The 25,178-nt window shown below is 44.6% G+C and overlaps 2 protein-coding genes across 2 annotated transcripts; one reads left to right on the top strand and one right to left on the bottom strand.

Moving 5' to 3' along the window:
* Positions 1 to 1,841: 1,841 nt before the first annotated feature.
* On the top strand, positions 1,842 to 2,693 carry LOC146177291 (uncharacterized). The gene is made up of 3 exons (XM_084581512.1): positions 1,842 to 2,014; positions 2,265 to 2,477; positions 2,537 to 2,693. Exons 1-3 carry the CDS (start codon positions 1,842 to 1,844, stop codon positions 2,691 to 2,693), a joined length of 543 nt encoding a protein of 180 aa, XP_084437638.1.
* A 657-nt stretch (positions 2,694 to 3,350) lies between these two features.
* LOC146177290 (uncharacterized) lies at positions 3,351 to 24,823 on the bottom strand. The gene is made up of 12 exons (XM_084581511.1): positions 24,817 to 24,823; positions 15,365 to 15,625; positions 14,405 to 14,556; positions 11,514 to 11,687; positions 9,621 to 9,720; positions 8,231 to 8,245; positions 7,558 to 7,626; positions 7,237 to 7,473; positions 6,962 to 7,133; positions 6,757 to 6,905; positions 6,292 to 6,508; positions 3,351 to 3,477 (listed from the first exon to the last, which is right to left on the bottom strand). The coding sequence occupies exons 1-12, from the start codon at positions 24,821 to 24,823 to the stop codon at positions 3,351 to 3,353; spliced, it is 1,680 nt and encodes a 559-aa protein (XP_084437637.1).
* Between the last annotated feature and the right edge of the window lie 355 nt (positions 24,824 to 25,178).

Below are 25,178 nucleotides of genomic sequence, written 5' to 3'. Positions count from 1 at the left end.
GCCAATGACGAACGAATACAAGTTCCACTACAAGTTCTTCATGTAGAATGAGAGGAAGAAGATTGCTACACTGTATGAAAGAGCACTGGAAAAGAGTAGAGGGTTGAAGCCTCAGTTTGCAGGTTGAACCAACATTTTAACAAGTGGACTTGCCTTTATCTGGGCAGCGCGGGCATCGCTGGCAAGGGTTTAAATATGCTTTTGATTTTGTTCTCATCTGCCAGCCCGCACTGTCTCATCTGCCAGCCAGCACTAGCCCAGCAAAACACCCTGCATGGATATCTAGTCCATCGCCTTAACCGCTCGGCCACGACTGCACACACACAAAAAAAAAAATTCTCAAATGCATTCTCCAGATGGGGGAGATGGACATAAAAAAAAGAATATTAACAGGACAGTGAACCACAGTGGGAGGTATGGTTCACTGTCCTGTTAATATTCTATCTCTTTTTCCTTCTCCCCCTTTGGGGAAAGCTTTTGAGAATTGTTCCCCTGCAGATATCAGTTATCAGGACATTTTGGAATGCATGTTGTTTTTCAAGAAAAGTGTGTCTGCACTAAAACTGCTTTAGGTGCTGACTAATCACTGCTAAAACAAGCATACACTCACTCCAATCTTCTGAAAAAAAAAAAGGAAAAACCACGTTTCGGGGCTGGTACGAGTCCCTTGTTAACATGTAGCGCTGCATGGAACGACAGCGGCTTAAATATGGTTAAAATTGCATACCGTCCGATTGTAGATCTCTGGAAGATTTACATGTGTCCTGCTAAAAGCATGCCTCGTGTTATGCTTTTAATAGGACACGTGGAAATCTTCCAGAGATCTACAATCGGACACTACCCAATTTTATCGCATTTAAGCTGCCCTAGTTCCATGCAGCGCTCCATGTGATCAAGGGACCCGCACGGGCCCCGAAATATTACGTTTCCATTTTTTAGAACATTTTGGCGAGTGTATGTTTGTTTCTGCAATGTTCGCCTTTCGCCAGACGGTAGTCCGTGAAACCCTGGACTATGCTGACTAATCATCTACCCTGCATTGTAGTTTTTCCTGCTGCTGCCACTTTTATTTCTTTTTCAGGCCACAGGAACAGAGTCCAGGCTGCAAAATCCATACTGAAGAAATTTTTTTCTCTATTTTTCTTTCAGTTCTTGACCTACTTTCTTATCAAGCACCCTCCTCCTCCTCAGCTTTTCTTCAGCGTATTTAAACCCGTGCCAGTGATGATTTCTCCGCCCAGATGAAGACAAGCCAACTGGTCAAAACGTTGACCTGCGAACTTAGGCATCTCCCTCTACCCTTGTTCAGTCCTCTTTCATACAAGTTGTCCGTGACACTTAGTTATATTTGTTTATTGTGGACGCTTCTTTATTTCATAACATGCACCAACTAACCCAGCAAAAAGTTCTACTGGAGTGCTTACATACATAATGCATTATTTATGTAGGATGGAGAACACATAATCCAACTTAAAGGTCCCCAAAAAGGGGTCATCAAGAAGAGTAAACAACGCCATAACACTGATAGATATTGAACCACCCATCATTCTCCCACAAAAATTTTTGATCTAGCTTCTGCCAAACCAGAGATATCGGCGATTAAAAATGACCCGTCCAATTTTCCCTCTGAACTCGTACGCCGAAGGGAGTCATAAAAAATAAAGAATACAAGCTAGTTCAAAGCTCCGCCCAGAGATACGTCACCCAGACGAACTTCCGGTTGCCGCGCGCTCGCTGGCGTACCGTACTCGCGTGTTCGCGTAAACCCGTCAACTTGCGTCGCATAGATTTCTAGCGCTTGCCTGTCTTCGCCAAATCTTTGCGCCCTTTGTCGTCCCGTCATGGACCCCGAGCTTGAGCAGCGACTTTTGCGGATGTCAGCGGAGATGGGCTTCGAGCCCTACAAGAACACACCACTTGTCAACCCGGCGCTAAATCGCGACGACGGTGAAAGCGACTCGTTAGCCGGCTCACCGGACTCCCCTGACGACGGCGGTGGCGATGGTGTTGAGGGGTAAGTGATGAACCTGAGGAATCGAATTGTGATCAAAAGAACGTTTTGTTGAGCTAATTGGTGATAGTTCATCGTAATTTCAAGGCGCGAAAACACACACGGACACCAGAAAGGTAACGGGACGCGTCCCGGCCGTTACGTTTCTTGCGTGTTTTCGCGCATTGAACTTACGTCAAATTATGATCGTCTGCATATGCTTAGTTGTATAAGTCATACAAAATATGCAGGTGCACATTTAAGGCTAACGCAGGTGCAGTTGCGGCTTCTGCGAAACAATGCCCACACAACTGGAGCAAGTGTGTTGCTGCGACGTTCCGGCGGTGGTTGCGGAGAATCCGGAGGGCTGCATTACCATGCATCCGGTATTTGAGAGCGTTTGCTGCACCCCTGAAGTGCTCAGGGTCGTCTATTGGGAGATGAGGGAGAACAGCGTCGACCTGGAGGTGGACGGGGAGCTGCACAGGTAATCTCGAAGTGTCTCGCAATTGAACTTATATGCTTCAACCCCTGTTTTTTTTTCAGCGCCTATCGTTTCCTCGCGTACCGCTCGTTCACGCGCTGGGTATGGAGGAGTCTCGGGAGAGGCAACAGGGTTGTGCTGCCGGCATGCGTTGTCTCCCGCATCCGGCGCCACTTTCCATCAGCCAGCTATGTGGGCTTTCGGTACCCTGGCCTCTAAGTGCAGGTAATGACCCACCCATGTCATGATACACTTTTCCCGTTAGCTGCATATTTGCTTAGTGCTGCTATAAGCCCATTTCTCTCGCGAACTGTTTTAATACTGTTGGCAGGGGACCAGCATGGCTTTTGCAGGACAGCAGCAAGATTTCACCGGCCCTTCTCAGGGCCCACGGTACGTGTTCTTAGTGCATTTTACCTTGTGTGCATGTCGCTGTGTGTGCAGCCCATTTAAGTGTTCTCACTAACGCTTGTTGCAAGACAGAGTACAACTTGTCCTTACCTGTGAACAACATTCAGTGTAGTGTGGAGGTCACGAGAGAGTGAATTGTCAATGGCAAATGTGTTGCCTACCACATGTGTAGAAATCAGATGTACGGAAGCCGTGAATAGTTCTTTTTATTGAGAAAGTTTACAGCAGGCATCTTTTATTTACGTCTGCTATTTTCATTCCTATTTTGACTTCGTCATCAATTTTTCTCAAGTTTGTGCATTACAGACGCTGTCTGGCCGTCGCGTCAGTTTACTATTGGTTCACAATGAAAGAGAACAAAGTCATGATCAAGGGCAGCACTTTTAATGCCGTTCAGTTCTTACACCAAAATGTCATTCCGTGCTTCAATATTTAACCTGTTTTTTAAGGCAAATTTCTTCATTGCTATATTGTTCCATACTGTTCGGCACTTTGCGGTGACAGATATCGTTGCGGTTCTTCATCGCACCCAGTGTCACTAGCTGCCAAGACTAGTTGCTCGGGAAGCCACACAAGTGCAAATGGTGCTAAACTGAGCAGACGAAAAAAAATTTCATGCTGTCAAAGGTTAGCAAATCAGTGGTACAAGCTAGAAAAAGAGAATCACAGCAGGGAGCAGTTATCTGCCAGCGTATAAATAATGTTATGTACACAAGAAGTCCAGTTGCTCGTAGCCATCTCTTTTTATTATATCTATCAACAGCCCAGTTATGAGAAGTGGCACAAGCAATGCCCTTACTTGGAAGCACACATTGTGTGCCCGCTCATGCCAGAATAAGCTTGCATTACTCTCTTCCTAGGCAAATATAGTGTCTTTCTGCTTACCGCCATTTACTCGTTCACTGTATTTTTTTTTACTGCACTTCCTTTGTCTTTTTCAAGTGTTCCTCTTTTTCTTTTTTTTTTTATTCTCTCTTCTGCACTTTCAGACTTCCTCAGTGCTCACAATGCCTTCGGTAATGCTACTATTATAATGTAAAACTGGTTGACCTTCAAGTTCGCCTACTTTGCTGCAGATATACTCGCTTAGTAAATTACTTGGTAGTAGCAGGCCAGGGTGACATGTGCCCGCCGACCTCTTTGCCTTCCTTTTCATTAAATTATTTTCTCTTTCTCTCTTTACTTGGTAGTGTTTCCACTCTTCTTGTCAGCATTTGTATTGGTTCTTATAACAAGCATCGCCAGTCACCTGTCTGAACGCCAACTTGCTCCGCTACGCAAGCTGGCCTGGCTGCAGCGGCTGGATCTATCCATGATGGCCCTGCAGTCCCTTTGCTTCTTGCTTTATGTTATTGCTGCCTGCATATCTGTTGCTTGCATATCCATCGCTTGCATATCTGTTGCTTCTGGGTGCAGCGCAGGCTCAGCGAAGAAATATCCTGTCACAACGAAAGGGGATGACTTGTTGATGCAGTCGACGTGTAGTGGAGATGTTACCTTTTGAAACGGCTTGGCATTCTACAGATGAAATACCCTCGGATCACCTTTTTAACTGGCTGCCACGCATGAGGATTCTAGTACTTTTTGCACACCTGTGTTAAGGTGTCTTGAAAGCAAGTGTGATAAACCTGCTCGTGTGTCTGCAGGATGATTAGTCGGGAAAAATGGGAGTTCTTCGGCAAAAGGGTGAGATTCCATGCTCCATACACGTCATCTTTGATTCGCAGACACCTAGGACTCATAGCAGTCCATCGTTGTCAAAATGCAACCAAAGCTGCCATACTCAACCGCATAAAAAGTGGGGCTTTCTTTTTCACGCAATTTTTTTATTTATACCTCAAATGCCCCTGTGTAGGGGTTTTACGGCTTCAAGGCACTGCTGTTCGTTATGAACAATGTGACGTTCTGCTTTTTAAACTTCTGCCGAAAATAGTCCAGTCGCCTTTTCCTTGTTCTTCAAGTTGTTAACGTAGCGGAAAATCTACGCATTTGCTCTTAAACGCCTAGTAAGGGAGCTGAATATCTCAGTCATCTTTGTACGTCACCTTTCGCTTCGGTCTCACTACAAAACTGTTTTTTTGCTAAAAACTTCAATAAAAAAAATGTTAATAGGAGGCTTTGGTCGAGAGGTCATATTCACGACGTGTGAACTGCTCGGCAGCTTCTGTGCAGGAATGTGAAGCTGAACATTCTCTAATAAATTAATCGAGGGGCAGTCAGAATTATGTAACTCCATGTTACCATGCATTCCCAGAAACCTAGCAATGCAGAAGTTGTAAAGTGGCTGCTTCTATATTCCATTCATGAGCATCAGATCTTCTCCAAAGGTGCAGCAGTATCTCATCCCAATCAAGGTCGGCTTTCTAGAAGTCTTGTAAAAGGTCTTCGCTCATACCAAAAGTAGCGAAAGAAACCCTAATGGGTCATTGTGATGATGTGGATTGTGGCAGCTCATGTGGGCAAGGTTAGGTAGTGAGTCAACAGAGCAGAAATGGCTCTTCAAAATAGCAGCAAAGACTTGAAGTCGCTCCGAAAGGAACTTAAGTCGCCCACGAAGCCTTGTTGGCGCGCCATCTGGGTAGATCTTTGGGTCCCGAGCCTGAGACGAGTCTCACAGTAGTTTTTACTACCTTGTCGTATGTAGCAGCATCTGAGGACTTTCCTTTGATCAATTTGTCTAGTCTCCTCGAAAAAGTTCTCTTCCATGTTCTTTATCTGATGATACAATGCTTCAGTTCTGTCTAGCAGAACATTGACCTTGAGATCGGTGAATTCTAGTTCCCGTCTTGGCTCTTCCTCCACTTCGGCAGGGATACCATCAAGATGGGTGCGGAGATTTTGTTGTGGTTCCAGGTAGCGTTTCATGCTTACAGCAAGAGACCTCTCCGCCAACGTTGCAAGCTTCACCTGTCTTCTTTACTAGTACTGCGCCTTGTGTCACTGTGGGTGGCATTGTCCTGCGAGATTCCTGGGATTCCTATTGCTGCGTGGATTGTCTAAATGAAGTGGAGCCGAGGCGGCCGCGAAAGGAAGCAATGAAGCTTAGACTGTATACCACTTGAACTTGCAATGGTCCTTGCAACTTGCAATCTTCCTCTCTCGATGAAGAAGTTCTAACATAGTACAGGTAGTGTCCAAACACAGAGAATTGTGAATGGTGCTAATATATTAAATGATGAATGATCAATAACTTTTCTTTTGCCCCGCCAGAGTGGCTCAGTAGTTAGGGCGCTCGACTACCCAACCCAAGTATGTGGTACCAAATCTTGGCCGCAGCTGCCGCTTATCAATGGAGGCTGAAAGCAAGGCGCCCATGTACTGTGCGATGTCTGTCAGTGCACGTTACAGAAACCCAGGTGGTTGAAATTTCTGTGTAGCCCTGCACTGCAATGTGTGATTCATGAACCTGTTGATGTTGATGGTAGTGCAGGCAGGAATAGTGGAGGTGGTGGTGGTGGTTTTGAAAACCTTGAATGCCTGGCAGTGATGAGGTCCTGCTTTCAGGCCTGCTGTGTGGCTCGTCATGTGGTGCGGAGTTGGCGGCCGATTCCTTAGGAAGCTTTCCTTGTAGGAAGAGCCCTCGCAACTTTCCAGAACACTGGCCAAGAGGTTGTCAATATAGCCTGTGGGAAAAAAAAGCACCAAGTTAGGTATGGTTTGACTGTACAACAGCAGAATTAGACTGAATATTTGTACAAGTTTGCACGATCCACGTCAAGATGATAATAATTTGGTATATCTATTGTCTTTGAATGATAGACTAGTAAGACTTTTAGTAATACTGAAAGTCTGGTGACCTTGTGACAAGGCTGTAATTATTAAAAAATGCTTCTGTGTACAGGTGTTTGTTAGGTGTCCATTAATTGCTTACTGTATGTTGGCTCCTCTTTAATTGGACAGACAGTGAAGTGTCCCTTCCTCGCTTTAGACGTTCGAATCTTCCATCGCTGCTCTCCGTCTCCTGTCTCCGCTTGCATTCGCAGGGCATTTTCATTGAAGTGCATCACAGCCAGCCTGGTCCTATGTCAAGGGAAATTGTTGATTTGCTTGCATGCCACATGTCAAAACATACATACCTTGCTTGCATCCCTTCCTCTGAGAAGGCATTTGCCTTGGGAGCAAACTGGATTAGCAGGCTGTGGAAGGACTCCAATGAAAAGGTCTGCACGTCGGGAGACAGTTGACGGATGTCACGCAGGAACAAACGATTGGTAACAATTTCCTTCAGATGCTGGAAGGCCTTGGAATCTGAAAGAAATCGCATTTGGTCAAGTCCAGTTTTGATTCTATTACTGCGGACTAAAATTCAAAATGGAGTAATTATAGTACTAACAGCATTCTACAACACTACTTTGTTTCAACCACTGGCGCTTTCCAAGAGGGGCATGCACGCATTTTTCATAGGGTCCCTCGTGGCCATCGTGCTTGTCGCAAACATGGTTAAGCCAGCTGTTCCACATGCTGACCACGAGGTCTCCATTCCCTCGGCCCATAGCGGCCACCCAGTAAAGATGATCAATTATGCTTTCGACCCATTCCTGTATTATGGGGTGTTTGCGGCTACACAACTGCAGTTTTTTCTTGAGGCCTAGAACAAAACAAGAAATTGTTATTCTTGCAAAGCATAACCTTGAGTCTCTTGTAGTAACAACACAGTGCCATATTTACTTACCTTTGGCAACGTGCCATACATCAAACCAGTGTTTAATACCTGGCTTTTCTACTCGGCAGAAACTAATTACTGAGAGAAAATATTTGTTTACAGAAGCAGTGGAACATCATGACTTATAACTCATTGCACTGGCATTCTGAAAGCTCTTGGACAAATGGCCCGCCAACCCAAAGGTCAAATGAATGCTACTATGAGCACCGTGCAGGAGTAGCTCGCTCCGCAGTGCGAGCGCCCCTCACGGCGAAAAGGAGTTTTTTGTAGTGCTGGTGTGCCCGGCCGCACCGTGGAAACACAGTGGATCTGCTGCGCGTGGGTCGCATTCGGCGTTCATTCTTTCTATGGACCAAATGAATTTCTAAGTTGCAGTCGCTGGGTTGCTGGGTTGTACCGATTTTCACTGGCTTGATTATATATATTTCACGTCCCCAAATAAGCTTTACGAATCGCTTCTATCCAATGAGCAGTGAGCTGGCGATCATGCCTGGATTTGCCGCGCCTAGATTTTGCATGAAGCGATTTTCCCAAAAGAGATCACACTACCTTCACCTGCGTTAGCAGTCTTTCTCAACTCTAAAAAAAAAATTGGGCAACTCCTAGGCATCTGCACTATCTGCATAGTGTCATTTGGCATGCCCAAGAAATGGAATGCACATCTACTGGGACCGCTATGCACGCCCAGGGGGCCGTGCTTGTGGATACAGTTAATCATTGCATAATTTTCACTTAAGCTGTCCTGTGGTCTATATTTGCCTGTCTACGATACCTTGCGTGAGCTCCAATCTTATACGGGGTCCTTCGTCAGGTGTCGATGCTCTGCCCCAGCTTTCATTGCTTTTGTTATGCAAACCAAAGAAAAATGTGTTCTTTTATTCCCCCCCCCCTCCGTTTTTTGCTCGGCCTTTCCCAACTGCCCGTGTTTCTCCTCCTGTGGTCTTCCATTTCTCGTGTTTCCAGCCTAGAAATAAACGCCCAGCTAGATCAGGGTGCCTTATAACACGCAGCTGCAAAAAGAAATTTAACAATGAAGATGACGCATGTGCTGTATGTGGTAACTCCAGTGAAACAGTTGACCATATTATACTGGAATGTAATGGTATCCATCCGGAAATTGATGCAGGCTCAGTTCCTGAAGCTCTGGGGTTTAGAGATACCAGTGGCCGGGTGAATAAACCGGCGGTGGAAACTAGCAAAAAGCGACTGGAAGATTGGTGGCTTAAAAGCAGAGAAGTGACATAATGTTAGTAATGTAGAAACAAAAATTTAATAAATAGAATGGTGGTTTAGTTAACCAATCTAAATAATAATTAAGATATAGGGAGAAAAACGAGCATGATAGCTACTGCTACCACCCCGTTTCAATCCATCCATCCATGGGTTTCTGCACGGAGCCCTTATGAGCGGCTCCGATTACCATAGAATCTACAGAGCAGCATCAAGATTTCAATTACTGCGTCGCAATCTTTACGTGAGATTTTATAAACTGCTCCACACACAAGTTGCTGCCGCAGCTTGCTAGTAGGCACATAGCATACTTTAACATCGCAGCTAGTGAAAAATCTTCCATTGTTTTGCTTACGTCTGCTGCATGAGGAATGGTGGCCTGCTTGAACTCTTTCTTTGGTACCCTGAGGAGGGTCGCTAATAGTTGCAGCAAGTAGAATGCCTTGGCAGATGATCTCAAAAATAGATCACACTGTTGCGCAAAACTCTGCCACAATCACTGCCAGAGAATCAACATTATCATTGCACCTATTCCTAGAGTCCTTCCACAACCAATGAACTCTGCACACACTTAACCGGACACATTAGCCCATGCCAGAAGCTTACACATGCTTATTGCGGTGGTCATCGCATGTATAAACATGGCCGAACTGGTTTTCATTTCTATTTCTGAACAAAGGACCCATACGGGCCTTGAAATCATTCGTTTCCTGTCTTTTCCTTCAGCTGATATTTGTTTCAAAATCATGCCTTTTCCTCGTAAGACAAGCTTTTTTTCAACCTTGGACTACATAAGAGATTGCCTTGTCATGTTATAGCGAAGTACAGAAGCCTGAAATTACCTGTTGTCAAAGAGCATACTGTGACTCCTGCATCCTCAAGGCCCTCCAGGCACTTTCTCAGTCCTTTCTCCATTGCTACGCTGTTAGGCACTGCATCTGACTGTGAAAGAAACAAAAAAGCACAATATGAAATAACTTAAGAAACCACTTTTTTCTTTCATTACAGTTATTAGCTTCCACACTCATTCACTTCTAATTATCTCCAGCACCAGCTGTGGCTTTTGAATTTCCACATCTCGCCAGCTTACTTTACTCCGTTCCACCCTGGTGCATTTGCCTTTGTTTGGAATCTTGTTTGTTATGTGAAGTGACTTTCAGTTATCTGTCTTCCATGTTACGTATCTTCGGCTTCCTCATAGCAATATTATGGTGCGGCTATTCACTTGACGGGGCTTTTAAGCTGCCCCTCAGTTGCTCCTTATTCCACTGGTAACTTCCTTCTTTGGTTCCTAATGAGCAATGCTACTTAACATAGACAAGTGAATTTTCTATTTCTCGTACCTTGTTAACTTACTTCAGTTTACTTGATGTCACTTTTCAGTCCTATTATCACCCTATACACATTCAGGTCCTCTTGTGTGCATTACAGTTCCTCCCCTAAATTACTCAGATGTCCATCAGCAGATCAAAAGTTGCTAGTGCGGTGCAAACTTTTATAACAGGATTTCATTTCTTATGAGGACATGCCGTGAGTAGTGAAAGCATTATATCACTTTGTGTGAACCCGCTCCTGATTACCATTTGAACATTTTCTGTAAAAAGTACCTTCACCAGTGGCATAGCCAGAAATTTTTTTCGAGGGGGGCTGAAGTTGCTGCTTAGCCACCTCCGTATCGAGATACCTGTCTCCAACCTATTAACCGCCATAAATTCTGCATGCCGGGATGCAAAGATTGCGCGGAAAACTAGTACCATCCGGGACTTTCGCTCCATCGAGTATCCTGCGCATGAATTGTCTCAGACTAAAATCATTCTTTTAATTTAGCAAATGCAGAACTGAAAATTCATCATAGGCAGTTTTTCAGCCATACAATTAACATTAGCTTGAGTACGTAGTCTTCCTGACGGACTTGCAGATGGAATGATTGCCTGCACTCTCTAGTGTGCTTATAACTTTGATTATAATGCAGCATCTGCACTCTAACTAACTGGAATGTTACGAACAGACGAGGACTCTCAGTAGACCACTTCGACACAAAAACTCAGAGATTCAGTGCGAACAAGAGGCCCGAGAGGGAGAAGACAGCGCGGCGTCAGAAGATCGAATTTGGCCTGTGGAGGCTGTGCATGTGATGTCACGCTCCTTTCTAAGTTTTTTTTTTTTAATTTCTGCATGCATTCCATATCTGCGTGCTTTGTCAGCTTGTCTGATAGTAGTATGGCTTGTCTCCCTTGTATGGTCCAATGAACGATTTCAGAAAACTAAATGCACCTTTCGCTTTTTTTATTCCCGCAGAAATCTCTTTTTGAGTGTGAAAAAGACATACTGGAGACAAAGTCCAGATTGATTTCCGGCTCTAGTGGTTGTTTTGGTCTGCGGTGTATGACAGTACAAAACAATTTCGGGGGGGGGGGGGGGGGGGCTAAAGCCCCATAAGCCCTCCCGCTGGCTGCACCTCTGACCTTCACTATGTAGTCTGTAGTCCTCTTCTGTGTTTGTATACAACTCGCACGACTGATGACATTTGATTTCAATTTAATGCATTTTACTTATGTAACCTCATTCTGATTTGTCAACACTCCTTTTTTTTTCTTTTTTCTTTGCTGGCACAAAATTGCGGTGGCACTGGGACGTCAAACGAGGGCCTGTACACACAAGCCAGGTAAATCACCTACATAATGTTGTTGCGCCATCATTGCATTGCTCCTTGTTTGCAGGTAATGAAAACTCACCTCTTTAACCACAACCTGCTCAGTGCAGACAATTTTGCCAAGTTTCGTGGCAAGCAGGCTGTAGGTTAAGTACTTGGCACTGTACCCAGGTGAGTCGCACCGACAATCGCCAGCAAGGTCAAGCTGCATGCCTTGAAGGTCAGCTGCCAGAAGTGCCTGCTGCTCCTGAAAAAGCTGCATGCAGGACAGCATGTTTTCACTTGTTGTGCCTACATAAGATCGATACCTTCTATATTTAAGTGCCTGATATAAAATATGAACTCTATTTTAGGTTTTTACAATCTTACTTAGCACACACATGCTGTTAAATAAGGCTTGAAAAGGTAGTTGCATGAAGTGTTAAAAACAATTTTCTAAATTTAGTGCCAAAGTGAGTGGCTGAAAAAGTTTGCTCTTTTACTGTTTATCTCTCGCTGCTTAAAGGGACATGTTTGGCTCTGATAATATGAACCTTGTTGGGTTAGTCCCCTAGCTGTGATCAGCTGCCCATGAGCTTAGCCAGCTGTAGTTCACTAACATATCGTGCATTCACATGCTTTGATGGCTGAGAAATACAACTGAAAGCGCATGTACTGTGCAGATTATTTCAGAAGACATAAAAAATGAAATTTATATTGGAGGAACTTTCACGGTATTATGAATCTAGACATTGGTTTGCTGAGAATAAGTCTGCCTTATGCATCTCTTCCCTTCGGACAAGCAGACTTTGTGTGGGGAAAATGTTTTTGTTGCTGGAATGAGCCGATCATGGAACTGTTGGAGTAATTGCGACCAGAAGAGACTTTCCGTCCCTGAAAAAGCCACTGTTGAGAGCTCCTTAACGTGGACCAGTGGTACCAGCAGGTACCAATGGCAAAAAGAGAGAGTGCAAGTTTAAGAACCCCAGGTGGTCAAAATTTCCGGAGCTTTCCATTACGCCATCTCTCATCTTGAGGTGCTTTGGGACGTTAAATCCCACAAACCAAACCAAACCGATTATTCTGCATTAGGACAGGCACTCCAAAATATACTCTAAAAATGAAATTAGGTTTGATATCTATCTTTTAGGTTGCTGCTAAGTTACAGTAGGCTGTGTTCTTGCTATGACCGCTAAAATACTTACAGGTGGCTGTTCGGACCAATAAAGTAAGAACAATAACAGCAGCAACGGATGCCTTGAAAGGTCCAGCTCTGCTCCAGAAAGTGTGTGTATTGGGCGCCCTGGCACGCTATCGATGGGGTCGCATGTGTGGCTGAGAGTTACTCGAGTACTCTGTTTATGAGGGCATTCCCATTTAGGTGCAGTAAGGGCTAAGGTTCTTGAGAAATGCCGCTAAAGGCTGCAGCCGAAACACACGCAAGTGTCCACATACTGATAAAAAGAAATAATCTAACGAGTTGCTTGCACAGCTTGTTTTGAGCCACAGACTGTTCTGGCACCTGTGAACTCAATGCATCGCTGACGTAGGTGGCCTTAGTGCCTTTCTGAATGATGGAATTGGCAGCTGCATTTTTGCTGTTTTCCCTCAATGTTCTTTTTTTTTTTCTGAAAAGGAGCGAAAGATTGTGATATTCCAAACAGAATGTTGGCAGGAAGGTAAGCACATCTGTGCACTCATGAGAGGTTTCTGCAAAAGTTGGTTGGCGGGAATCCCCAGTGGGGGCCTGCTGAGACTTGGAGCCGGCAAATTTTTTGTGCCACTCGACTCTTCTGCTTGATGCACTGCTTTCGCTCATGGGTGAAGTCAATGCTTCAACAATTTCAGCTTACTACATGTTCTGTTTATGTGGCTTGGTGCAGGATGCGCATCCTTAGAGGAGGCAAGCATTGCACTGGTAGGCATAAAAGAGCGAGCGCATAGGGTTGAGCAAGTAAGCACGAAGCCAAAATAAATATAATTAAAGAATGCTAGACCTTTTTAGCCCAAGATTTCACTAAAAACCTGTCACTGAAAGAGTAATTCACAGTTCTTCTCTGTTCCCTGACCACTCAGTCACCTAAAGTTGGGACTCAATCCTTCTAATCCACAGCTTTAGTCAACGCAATGAACGTGCCAACAGGGTTATATTCGCTACCTTTTGAAATCTAGAAGTACATTAATAATGCCACAGAACATGCATATGATTGGTCATGTTCTGAAGCATCATTTGTTTTGGTTGGAATGAAATTTAATATGGCTCTTTTTATGGTAAATCATTTTCTGAATTTGGCAACCCAAATGTCTTGACTGCAATTGCACACATTTGCAAACATGAAGGATACTTAGCAGGCCCTCCAAAATCAGTATGGATGTTGTCAACAAAATGCATAATAATATCCCAAAGTTGCTGGCTTTTGGGTTTCATATTTTGGGAGCTATGCCCCTCCACAATTTGAGCATTTTTTTTTCAAGGTTGCCACGTATAATTATTTTTTACACGATAGCTATCCTGGGAGAAAAGATCACAGCTATGGCCTCATTGGGCTGTACGTGGAGTGTTGACAGAAATATAGCTGGACAGCTAGCTGCAAGAAATTTTTTATAGCACTTCAAAATTTTTTAAAAATCAAACTCTGATATGTTGTTCCGGGTGAGCATACATTATTACATTATTTTCATTGAAATTAAAAGTGTCGAATGTATGTTTCAGCTCTCTTGAAGAGGCCCAGTTTCCACTAGGTCTCTGGCCATGGAACGCTTCACTTGCTACTGTACATAGCCATGCATCCTTAGTGCTTTATGATACGGACAGCTGAAATATGTTAATGCACAGCACTGAATCCGAAAAGTGTAAATTTGCATCAAATTTCTTTCATATATGCCTAAATTATTACTGACAGATTTGCCGTTCTGGTTTATCTTATGAATGAAAATGAGGCTTCTGCCAGGCTTTTGAAGCTTCAGAGAGCTTTGTAGTTCATGCAGTCATACCGTCTTTATAGCAGCCAGCAGGTAGGCTCGCTGATAATTGTAGTATGTCCGCTCGCAGATGGTCTGCACATTGATGGCCTTCAAGCAACGAAGCGTTGCAGCCACTGGACAGCCGGAGAAAAGTATGGCTGCAGCCAACAGACGATTGGCAGCTGCGTTGTTGCCCACTTGTGGCTGGCTCCATCAGGTTAACTCGTGGCCGAGTGCACATGAAGCACGCACTGTAAGCAGCGTGCCTTCCACAGTAAAGTGACTGCGGCAGGGTTGGGAGCAGGTGCGGCAGGTGCCTACCAGCTCTCTCAGACACCCCTCAAATACAATGAACTTTTGTTCATTTTGCAGAGGTATCTCCGAATGTGAACTGCAAATAAAAAGCATTCCATTGCATTAGAGTTGTCATGGGCTCATTTGAAACTCCTTTCTAGCAATACAAAAGGTTGGGCCTTTCACAGCGCTACCCTGGTCTGAGGTTTGCACAACTGCATCCCTGTACTGGAAAATGAATGTCTTCCAAGTAAACAGTTATGCCGATTTACATGTTTCATAGGTGTGTGTGGAGGTGATGCTCAAATTATTAATACTCCAGTACCTGCTGAACTGACATGCAAACTCGCCCTCAAACGTTATCAACATTTACTTAGGGAGCACTGCAGAATATACACATAAATTATCCGTATGCAAAAATAAATGCGCAGTTGGCATATCGCTTTCAAAGAGTAACTTATTTGTAGCATTAAGGAAGGAGTGAAAAAAGGGAAAGAAAGAGGCACTACAGTGGAGGGCTTTTAAGTATGCACATTCATCAGTCACTGTTTTGCATTTTTCATGCATTAAACTGTGCACACTATCGGTAAGAGTTATTTGTTCACTCTTGAGCTGAGCAGTGACCATGAGCCTACTGTAGTTTACATACTCATGTAAGCATTATATTAGTATTAATCGCACACTTCACACACTTGCCAAAACTTGTCTCAAATGACGGCATATATGTGGTGTCATGCTCTGCAGCTGGCTCTCTCTCTTCATCCCAGTCCAAGCCATCGTCGAAAACCAAACTCTCTGCTTCTGGCTGTACTGTATGAGATGGCAGTTCCCGTGGCTGTGGGGTTGATGCACGCTGTGCTCTAAAGCATTTTGGTATGGGTGATAGTGGGGCAGCAGGCAGTTCAGTTTGAGTCCTGGCCGCAACAAGGACTCTCAGGTTCAGGTTGACCTGCGTAGCTGCCACAATTTTTTGCTCTTGTTACAACATGCAGATATTCCAGGGTAGAATGAGGTAAGATGCATGCACGAAGTGAAAAGAAACTGAGTAAGGGTTGAGCGGGAGTAAAACACGTTGGTTGGGCTGGTTGGTGCATTGCATGAAGAAAGACTAACCAGCCTAGAAGACGCACACAGGAAACAACAGAGAGGCAGAAAGAACGAACCAGTCTTTCTTTCTGCTTCTGTTTTTTCCTGTGTGCATCTTCTTGGCTGATTAGTCTTCATGCTTGAGCGGGAGCTTCAGTCTTCGTCTGGACAGCACGGTCACCCCAACTAGTGACGCCTGACGACCATGCTGCCCAGACGAAGACAAGTCCACTTGTCAAAAAGTTGACTTGCAATTTTCAACAAGCCAAAGGACGAGACACAGGGAATAAGAGAACAGGACAAGGCTGGGCTACCAACTGAATGTTTATTGAACGAAAGAAAACAACGAAGACTCGTTCTCTTGTCCTTTCTCTTCTTCCCTGTGTCTCATCCTTTGGTTGGTTTAAAATGAGCCGTTACCAACTCTCCCAGTCGTCAACCTTGTTGGCTTGCAAACTGAGGCTCCACCCCCAAAACATATATGCAGGCTTACACATGTAACTCTGGCAACTGCTACCCTGTTGTGCAATGCATCCTACTTACAACAGGACCGATGCTGCGGTGTGCAGTTGGGTGCATCGGGCCATTGCTCTTGGGTCTGTGTTGCTGCACTGTGCCATGCAGCAGAGCATGTGCAGCTCCGAACTGACTCCTAAAAAAAGGCAAATGCATCCGTCTGAAAGTTGAGTAGCTAGGACATGTTGAATAGACCAGAATGACTGAAAAAGAACACCGTGTAACAAAAAAACATAGGAATGATTTTACCATTTTCCTATGCATGTTTGCGACAGTTTCTTTCGAAGAAAGGGAGGGATTTATTGTGATTTACTACAACTGACAATCGCCAAAAACAAGCAGTGCTCTCAGTTGTTCGCTATGATACAACAAAGTTTTATGAACACCATCTGCTTGTTATGGATTGTAGTATGAAGCAAGGGAATAGCATGGATAGAGTTAGTTTCTGGGCAGCATATCGATGGGTCTACCCTGCTTTTGCCTTACACCGTGAAACAACTGATGATGATGATGATGGATTTTAATGGCGCAAGGGCGACTCAGGCCAAAGAGCGCCAAACTCAAGGTTAATGGTGCACTCAAGTTTATATGATGGAGTAGTTGTGATTTTTCATGAAGGGATAAAAAACTGGTGTATAGGGCCTAAAAATGTATTCGCTCTGTAATATCGCTAAAAACAATGGTGTATAGGGCCTAAAATTCATTTGTGATATATAATGGATGCGCAATGTATAAGTAGATGTATTAAAAGATCTCATCCGTCCTCTGAAGGAGGAGCGGGCTGAGACCCACGTCGATAAGAAATTTCATGTAAAAAGCCTACTTGTGATAAAAATTTAAGCACCTGTTTTAAAGGAAACATTTGGTTGTCGCCAATAAAAATGGATGGGTGTGCAGGTATTTGATGAGTGAACAAGGAGGGAAAATGACGTCTTCTTTCTGGTTCCAGTTGTGCACTTATGATTAAAACATGTATGACAGTGAGTCGATCACCACATCTCGAGCAGTGTGGTGCAGGAGAGTTGGTTAAAAGATATGTATGGGTTATGTATGTGTGGCCAATTCTCAGCCTGCACAGGGCTACTTCTTTAAATCTGTCTTGTTTTTCTGTGGTGTACCTGCCTATTTTTGCCTTTATTGTGTGTAGTTTATTTTCTGATGCTGCGTCCCATTCCTCTTGCCATTGTTGTCGAATCATGTTTTTTATGTGTGGTTTGAGGTCATGATAAGTTATCTTATCAATGTCTGTGTCATTTCGAAGGGCAGCTGAAGCAGCCAGCCTATCAGCTGCCTCATTACCAGGTATACAGCGGTGGCCTGGCACCCAACACAGTGTAATTTTAATTTCTTGTTCATGGGCAAACATAAGGGTGTTATAAAGAGAGTTCAGTACTGGGTTCTTATTTTGCCATTTCCAAAAGGATAGGGACTTTAAAACACTGAGGGAGTCTGTGTAGATGATCGACGTCTGTATTTTATTTTCTATAATGTGTCTCACAGCTAAAAGGATACCATGGCATTCAGCGGTAAATATACTAGTATGTCTGTTCAGGGTTTTTGACTGTGAAAACTTTGGTCCATGTGCTGCACAGGAGACTTGAGCAGACTTCGAAGCATCAGTGTAATATTCATCACAAGTGTACTTCTCCTGAAGTGACATGAAGTGCTGCTGTATGGCAATAGGTGATGCATGTTTGGCCACTTCAAGAAACGACAGGTCGCAATTAACACCGTGCATTTCCCAAGGAGCAATTAGGTCTTTTATGGAAGTTGTATGAAGACTGGTAACCGAAACATTTAGATATTCAATGTGCGTGGCAACTCTGATTGGATATGGCGGTGTTAGAGATGGTTTTTTTTTTTTAGAAAAGTGCTGTGCCAGTTTTGTCAAGCAGGAGCCGACGACATGGATGGTCCAGTTGGCATAGTACCTTCATAGCATAAGTTAGAGAAGTAAATTGTCTCCTTCGTTGCAGTGACCATCGGTTCGCCTCGACATAGAGGCTAGCAATTGGGCTAGTTCGGAAAGCGCCCGTAGCGAGGCGAAGGCCGAGGTGGTGCACGGGATCGAGCAATTTTAGCGCAGAGGATGATGCTGACCCATAAACCATCGAGCAATAGTCAATGCGTGATAGAACTACACTATCCAGAAGGTTCAGAAGGCAGTCGCGGTCTGTGCCCCATGACCGGTGAGAGAGAATTTTTAGCAAATTCATCGCTTTGAGACACTTCAGTCGCAACTGTTTTATGTGGGGAATGAAGGAAAGTTTTTCGTCAACAACTACGCCAAGAAATTTATGTTCTTTTTTAAAGGCAAGGCTCTGGCCATTCAGTGTAATGTTGGGGTCAGGCCTGATGCCACGCTGCTTAGAGAAAAGTACACAAACACTCTTTCCAGAGTTAAATTTAAACCCATTGTCATCAGCCCACCTGGACAATTTGTTTACACCTAGCTGAATTTGTCATTCACAGATGGCCAAGTTGCAAGATTTGAAGCTTATCTGGACGTCATCAACATATACAGAACAAGAAATAGTTTTTGGCAGCACGCTTTTTAAAGAGTTCATTTTGACTACAAAAAGTGTGCAACTGAGAACACCACCTTGAGGGACACCATTTTCTTGAATGTACTGCTTTGAATATGCATTGCAAACACGAACTTTGAAGGTCCGTTCAGACAAGTAACTTCGAATTGTGCTCAACATGTTTCCTGTGATGCCAACAGAGAAGAGGTCGCGGATGATACCATAGCGCCAAGTGGTATCATATGCTTTTTCAAGATCGAAAAAAACAGATAAACAATGTTGTTTATGTACAAAAGCATCCCTTGCATAAGACTCAAAGGCAATGAGCTGATCAGCTGTTGATCGCCCAGCTCTAAAACCAGCTTGGTTTTGATAAAGAAGACCATTGTATTCAAGGAAATGGAGAGGGCGTTACCATTTTCTCAAAAAGCTTGCATAGACAGCTGGTTAGTGCGATAGGCCGATAACTAGCAGCAAGTGTGGGTTCTTTTCCGGGTTTTAATATTGGGATGATGATCGCTTCCTTCCATGCTTTAGGAAAGCGTCCTGTGGCCCATACTTTATTATACAGGTAGAGTAGGGTTTCAACAGTGTTCACATGCAGATGCCTGAGCATTCCATATGTGATCCTGTCAGGACCTGGTGCTGTGTTACCACATGTGTCTAGTGCAATCTTCAGCTCCTGCATGGTGAATGGGCTATTGTATCCTCCTGAGGATGGCCTTTTATCATGTATGTGCTTCCTCTCCTCTCTTGCCTTGTGCCGCAAAAAGGAATCTGTATAGTGTGCTGAGCTGAATATGTATTCAAAGTGTTGCCCTAGTGTGTCTGCTTGATGTTCAAGAGAGTCACCACTGGTGCTGACAAGGGGCGTTGGGACTGTGCTATATCCTTTAAGTGCTCTTATCCTGTTGTGAACTTTGTGTGCGTCAGAATAGGAGTTCACTGAAGAAAGGAATGATGACCAGCTTTCTCGCTTGGAGATGCGTCGAACACGCCTGCCATTTGCCTTTGCTCGCTTAAAGGCAATTAAGTTTTCAGCTGTGGGGTGTCGTCGCAAGTTCGACCATGCCTTGTTCTGAGCTTCACGAGCAGTCTTACATTCTGCATTCCACCAGGGTCTTCGTTTGTTTCGTGGCTTACTTGACGTTTGTGGGATGCATTTTTCTGCAGCTTCTATAATGTGCAGTGTGATCAAGCGTTGAGTTTCATCTACATCTAGACCACTAATGGATGAACAAGGCAGTGATGAGTGTTCCCTGAACATCTTCCAGTTGGCTGCATTTTCTTTGAATTTTCTGTGATTCGACACATTTTCATTTCCGTTCCCAGTATATTTTATTAAGATCGGAAAATGGTCACTTCCGTATAGATTGTTAATGACAGTCCACTCTGTAGCTGCCAGGAACATCGAGGAGCCAATGGCTAGATCTATGGATGTGTAAGGGTTATAAGCTATGTTGTAGTAAGTTGGCTGCTTCGTGTTTAGTAAGCATGATCCCGAGGACAATAAGAATTTTTCGATTAGAACGCCTCGGGAGTCCGTCCTTGTACATCCCCATAATGGGTGGTGAGCATTAAAGTCTCCGACCAGCAACCAAGGTTCCGGAAGTTGATCAATCAATTTTTCAAAACTTTCGCTACTTAGCTTATAAGTTGGAGCAATATACAGGGAACATACGGTTGTTATTTTGCCATAAACTAAGCTTCTGATTGCCACTGCCTCTAAGTCTGTGTTGAGTGAGATGTTTCGAGAGGGGATTGATTTTTGTGTTACAATGGCAACGCCACCAGAGGAGTGAGAGCTGCCTTGCCTGTCGTTCCTGAATACATTATATTGCTTAAGGAAATTTGAGTCTGCTGGTTTTAAATGGGTTTCTTGCAGACAAAGTATGTTTGGTTGATAGTCCGCAAGAATTTCATATATATCATCTAAATTTTTAAAGAGTCCTCGGCAGTTCCAATAAATGAGGAGCGCCATAATTAAAAGTTATTTAAGGAACAAGTTTAAATTTAGGTTTGTAGGTCTTTGGGACCTGTTATTGGGACTTTTCCCTTTCTTTTTCGCTCCAGTGAGCTTTGCCGCCTAGGCAGCTGGGGTGAAGAAGTTGTGTCCATCGCATCTTCAGATGCGGTGGACGACTGTGCAGAAAGCACAGGATTGTCAGTTTTAGGCCTCGACTCATGGGTCGAGGCCTTTGGGCCGGCTGACCTGGGGGTCCGCGCAGCCAGCTTTGCGGGTGGTGGTGGAGTAGCGCTAGCTGACTCCACCGAGGGCGCAGGTGGCGCTGCCCTGGAAGAACTGCGTGCTTCCTGGGCAGGTGCCGACGACCGCTGTGATGCCGCGCCCTGCTGCGTCACAACGGAGTAGTGTGGCTTTTGAGGAAGAGAAAGCCGCTTTCGTGCCTCTCCGTAAGATATGTTTTCGGTGACTTTCAGTGTAATTATTTCTTTTTCTTTTTTCCAGTATGGGCATGAGCGTGAATAAGCTGGGTGGTTACCTTCACAGTTTGAGCAGAGAAGCAGCTGTTCTTCGCAGTTGTCTGTAGGGTGTTCGTGCGAGGCACACTTTGTACATGTGAGTTGGCCACGGCAACTCTGAGAGCCATGGCCATATTTCTGACATTTGAAGCAACGGCGTGGGTTAGGGATGTAGGGCCTCAGTTTTATCTTTGTGTAGCCTACTTCGACAGATTCTGGGAGAGTGCTTGCAGCAAAGGTGAGTACAATGTGCTTTGTTTCTATCTCTTTGTTATCTCGTCTGATCTTTATCCGGTAAACATCTGTGACATTTTGTTCCTTCAGGCCTTCAAGAAGTTCTTGTTCACTCACGTACCTAAGGTCATCATCAGAGATGACTCCTCGGGCAGTGTTTAGTGATCGGTGCGGGCTAATGTGTACCGGTATTTCTCCAAATGATTCGACTGCACTTAGCTTCTGATACTGATGATTGTAAATTAATTCTAGTAACAGGTCACCGTTTCCAAGTTTCTTTATCTTATAGCCCTGGCCAACGGCCTCAGTCAACGTTCGGGAAACAACAAATGGGGACACAAGTCGTGCAGTGATTTCCTCGTGGTCACTGTGGACCACGTGGAAACGAGGAAAGTTGTTTATGTTCTTTCAGAAGAACATGGTGGTCTCGGTGCGCCCCCTTTTAGAAGGAGGACGATCGGGATTAAGGAGTTTAGATGCCATAAAAAATTGTATTGTTCGGCTGCAGTGCCAGCCACCCACCATGGAGCCCAACGAGGGGACGGGACAGAAATTGTCAATTCCTGCCCACGCCAGCTGTACACCGTAACTATAACCCAATATGGCGTAACTCAGGGTAGCTAGCCACACAAGGTTAACCCTCGCCGGCTGGAAGTAGGAAGAAATGAAGAAGGTAAGAGAGGACAGGACAGTTCTAAGAAAGAAAATAGGAAAGGGAAAGATGGAGGGGAGAACAGGAAAAAGCGACTGCCGATTTCCCCCGGGTGGGTCAGCCCGGAGGTGCCGTCTATGGGAAGCGTGGGCCAAAGTGGTGTGTTGCCTCCGCCGAGGGGCCTTAAAGGTCCAAACACTCGGCATCGGCTCAACCACCAGGATCCCCTTTTCCCCAGACACGACGATGCCACGCACGGCTAAGCGTGGGCGCTCGGGGTCCGTGGTGTCCCTTACGGAAATCCCATATCTGCTTCAGATATGGAACATATGCTGCCAGATACAAATATATAAGGCAGCAAATAAGTCCTTATCTGGGCCAGATAAGGTCATATATGTGCAAAATGTTGCCCTTATATGGCTCAGGTTTGGCCATATCATGCAACATATAATCCATATCTGAACAGCTAACGGGACCTTATATGGCTTGATCAGGGGCATATATAGTATCCCCGCGACCTTATGTGGCCTGATAAAGGGCATATATGGCATCGTCATGACCTTATATAAACAGACCAGGGCCATATGCCTGGCATCAACAGGACTTTATATAACCTCATCGGGGCCTTAATTATGTAGCTGCCATAGTTATTGTATATTAGCAATATATGGCCTTCGTCTACTTTCTGCAAATATCCAACATTGGCATCATGTGGTCGAGCTTCAATTTTTCTACACTCAGCATGGCCTGCGTGTTAATTGTATCCAATTTAGAAAATAGCTACAACTCATATTTCAAATATTCTGCAGATTTCGCTGCACTATAATTATTACACCATGTGTTCCTTAATCCAGGAGGGAGCATGTACATGCTCCTGTTTCCGCCTACTAACTTGCATTTTCATTTAAAATGCGGCCGCAGTCCGGTGCACAACAGCATGGTCGGTTAAGTTGAGTGATTCAAAATATCAAGAAAATGATGGCAGTTCAGTATACGGCCCCCTCCGCGCTGTCAGACGGTGACTCACCCTCAGAGACAGCTGGCGGTTGCTTCGTCGAGGGCCGCAGTGTCTAGACAGTGACTCCTCCTCTCCCGCGTTCCCCTCTTCCCTCCCAGACAGCGCCGGCCCCTGCGTCGCTGGCTCGCATTTCATCTCTCCTCCTCGCTGGCACGCTCTATACCGCGTAGGCCTCGCGCTCTCCGTTTTGTGCGTGCTTGCTTCTTTCCCCTCCCCCTTTCAACTCCGTGCGCCTAAGCACTTGGTAGCTCGTTCCTTTTCGGTGGCAGACATCGGAGTTCGGTGCGGCTGGCGGGCGTGCTGCATGTTGTGTATGCTGGTGTGTGTGCGTGTGCCAGCGCCTGTTCGCTATTAGCTGTGGGCATGTAACAAAGATGCGACAGCAAACCTACAAGAGCCTCAGTCTGACCGTCGGCACAGAGGAAATTACTGTGTCCCACTGCGGGTGGAAGCTGCCTCCCCAGCCTTGGCAGCGAACCTGATGGTCGATTGAGCTTTTCGGGGATTCTGCGCTGGGCGGCACGGCCAAATCTTCACCATTGTGTCGGATCGCACACTCATCGTGCCGCCTCATCTTCACGCCCGATCACCAAAACCGTGAGCGTGAGACTTCTTGTCGGGAACTAGCACTTGCCAGCCCCAGGATATTGTTCACTTTATTATTTTGATGGAAAATTAATTTCCCAATCAGTAAATTGGATGGTAATTGCCAGTATGTGATATTTTTCCGTACATTTCGTTGCTAATTTGTCTTTCGCTCTAGCAATTTTTACAAATTTCAGTGCGTGGGTAGGGTCCTTCGTTGTTTATTATTATTATTATTATTATTTGCACTACCTAAGTAGCTTCATGCTTTATTTGGTTTAGGGGCAGAGTTGTCGCTGTCATGACAAATGCCATCGGACATGCTTTTTTTGTTTTCTCTCCTAATCTGAAAAGAAACCACGAGTTAGGCGCGTTCGCTCGTTTTGCACTGCAGTCTCTGCTTAAGGTAACACCAGTACTTCCTTACAGCCTATATGTACTTTGCTAAGGTTTTGGTATTATCAGCAGTCCCAGCAGTGTGTGTTTTATCGCCCTACGGTTTAGCGCTACCTTTTCCGGGTGTCGACAAACCGTTAAATTTCATTTTAATAGTCAAGTTCGATTATTTGCCGTTTATTTTATTTAGCTTCGCAAGTAAACCAGCTCAAACTAAAAGCATTTACTGGTTAAAGCTCTGTGTGTAAAAGAGCAGAATAAAATTGTAATATCTAATTTAATAGATTAATGTATTTCACTTTAGGTTCTCGTGTAGATATTATTCTGTTCAGATATCTCATTAGTTTGTTATAGTATCGCGCGTAATTGAGTAGAATCTCAACATTTACTAATGGATGAGCATGTCTTTGACCCTCGGTATACACACGTAATTCAGGACCGTCTTTGAGCGATTCCATATAGGCAGGGTAAAAAGAAAACCTGTGGTTTCAAAGCTATTTTCCTGTAAGGTTTGAAATAAAAGGGGAAATTCAGGTTTCCCTTCGCAAACTTGACTGAGCGTGCGTTTAGCTGGAATACTGAAATTGTTTTGTGTGTGTTGTAATAAAGTGTTATGTTGATATGCAGATCTATAGATATATAGTTCAAAACCTACCTGCCATGCGGGCTAGATCTTCAAATCAGGAACTGAGTAGATAAGGCATATCTGACCAGATATGCCTTATCTGGTACTCGAAATCAGGAATTGGGCAGATCAGGCATATACAACCAGATATGCCTTATCTGGTACTCGAAATCAGGAATTGGGCAGATATGCCTTATCTGGCCCAGATCTGTCCTAATATACCATATCTGCCCAATTCCTGATATACCTGATCTGGATTTTTTTTGTAAGTCCAGATATGGCATTTCCGTAAGGGGTCGCACAAAACACACAAACACCTGCTTTAACAGGTGCCCCCTGCGGGGTCACCGTGAGACAACTCTCCACAGCACAGGAACACTGAAAGTTGTACT

Source organism: Amblyomma maculatum, chromosome 10 (assembly GCF_055883805.1).
Source record: "Amblyomma maculatum isolate TAMU_Amacu chromosome 10, ASM5588380v1, whole genome shotgun sequence".
Taxonomy (NCBI): domain Eukaryota; kingdom Metazoa; phylum Arthropoda; class Arachnida; order Ixodida; family Ixodidae; genus Amblyomma; species Amblyomma maculatum.
This window is presented reverse-complemented; position numbering and strand designations above follow the sequence as displayed.

Coding starts and splice junctions, on each gene's coding strand:
- LOC146177291 (XM_084581512.1), top strand. CDS start 1,842: ATGGACCCCGAGCTTGAGCAGCGACTTTTGCGGATGTCAGCGGAGATG. Junction 2,015..2,264: donor GGTGGCGATGGTGTTGAGGG/GTAAGTGATGAA, acceptor AGGCTAACGCAG/GTGCAGTTGCGGCTTCTGCG. Junction 2,478..2,536: donor GTGGACGGGGAGCTGCACAG/GTAATCTCGAAG, acceptor TTTTTTTTTCAG/CGCCTATCGTTTCCTCGCGT.
- LOC146177290 (XM_084581511.1), bottom strand. Junction 7,134..7,236: donor GCGCCAGTGGTTGAAACAAA/GTAGTGTTGTAG, acceptor GATTTCTTTCAG/ATTCCAAGGCCTTCCAGCAT. Junction 6,906..6,961: donor GAGGAAGGGATGCAAGCAAG/GTATGTATGTTT, acceptor CCCTTGACATAG/GACCAGGCTGGCTGTGATGC.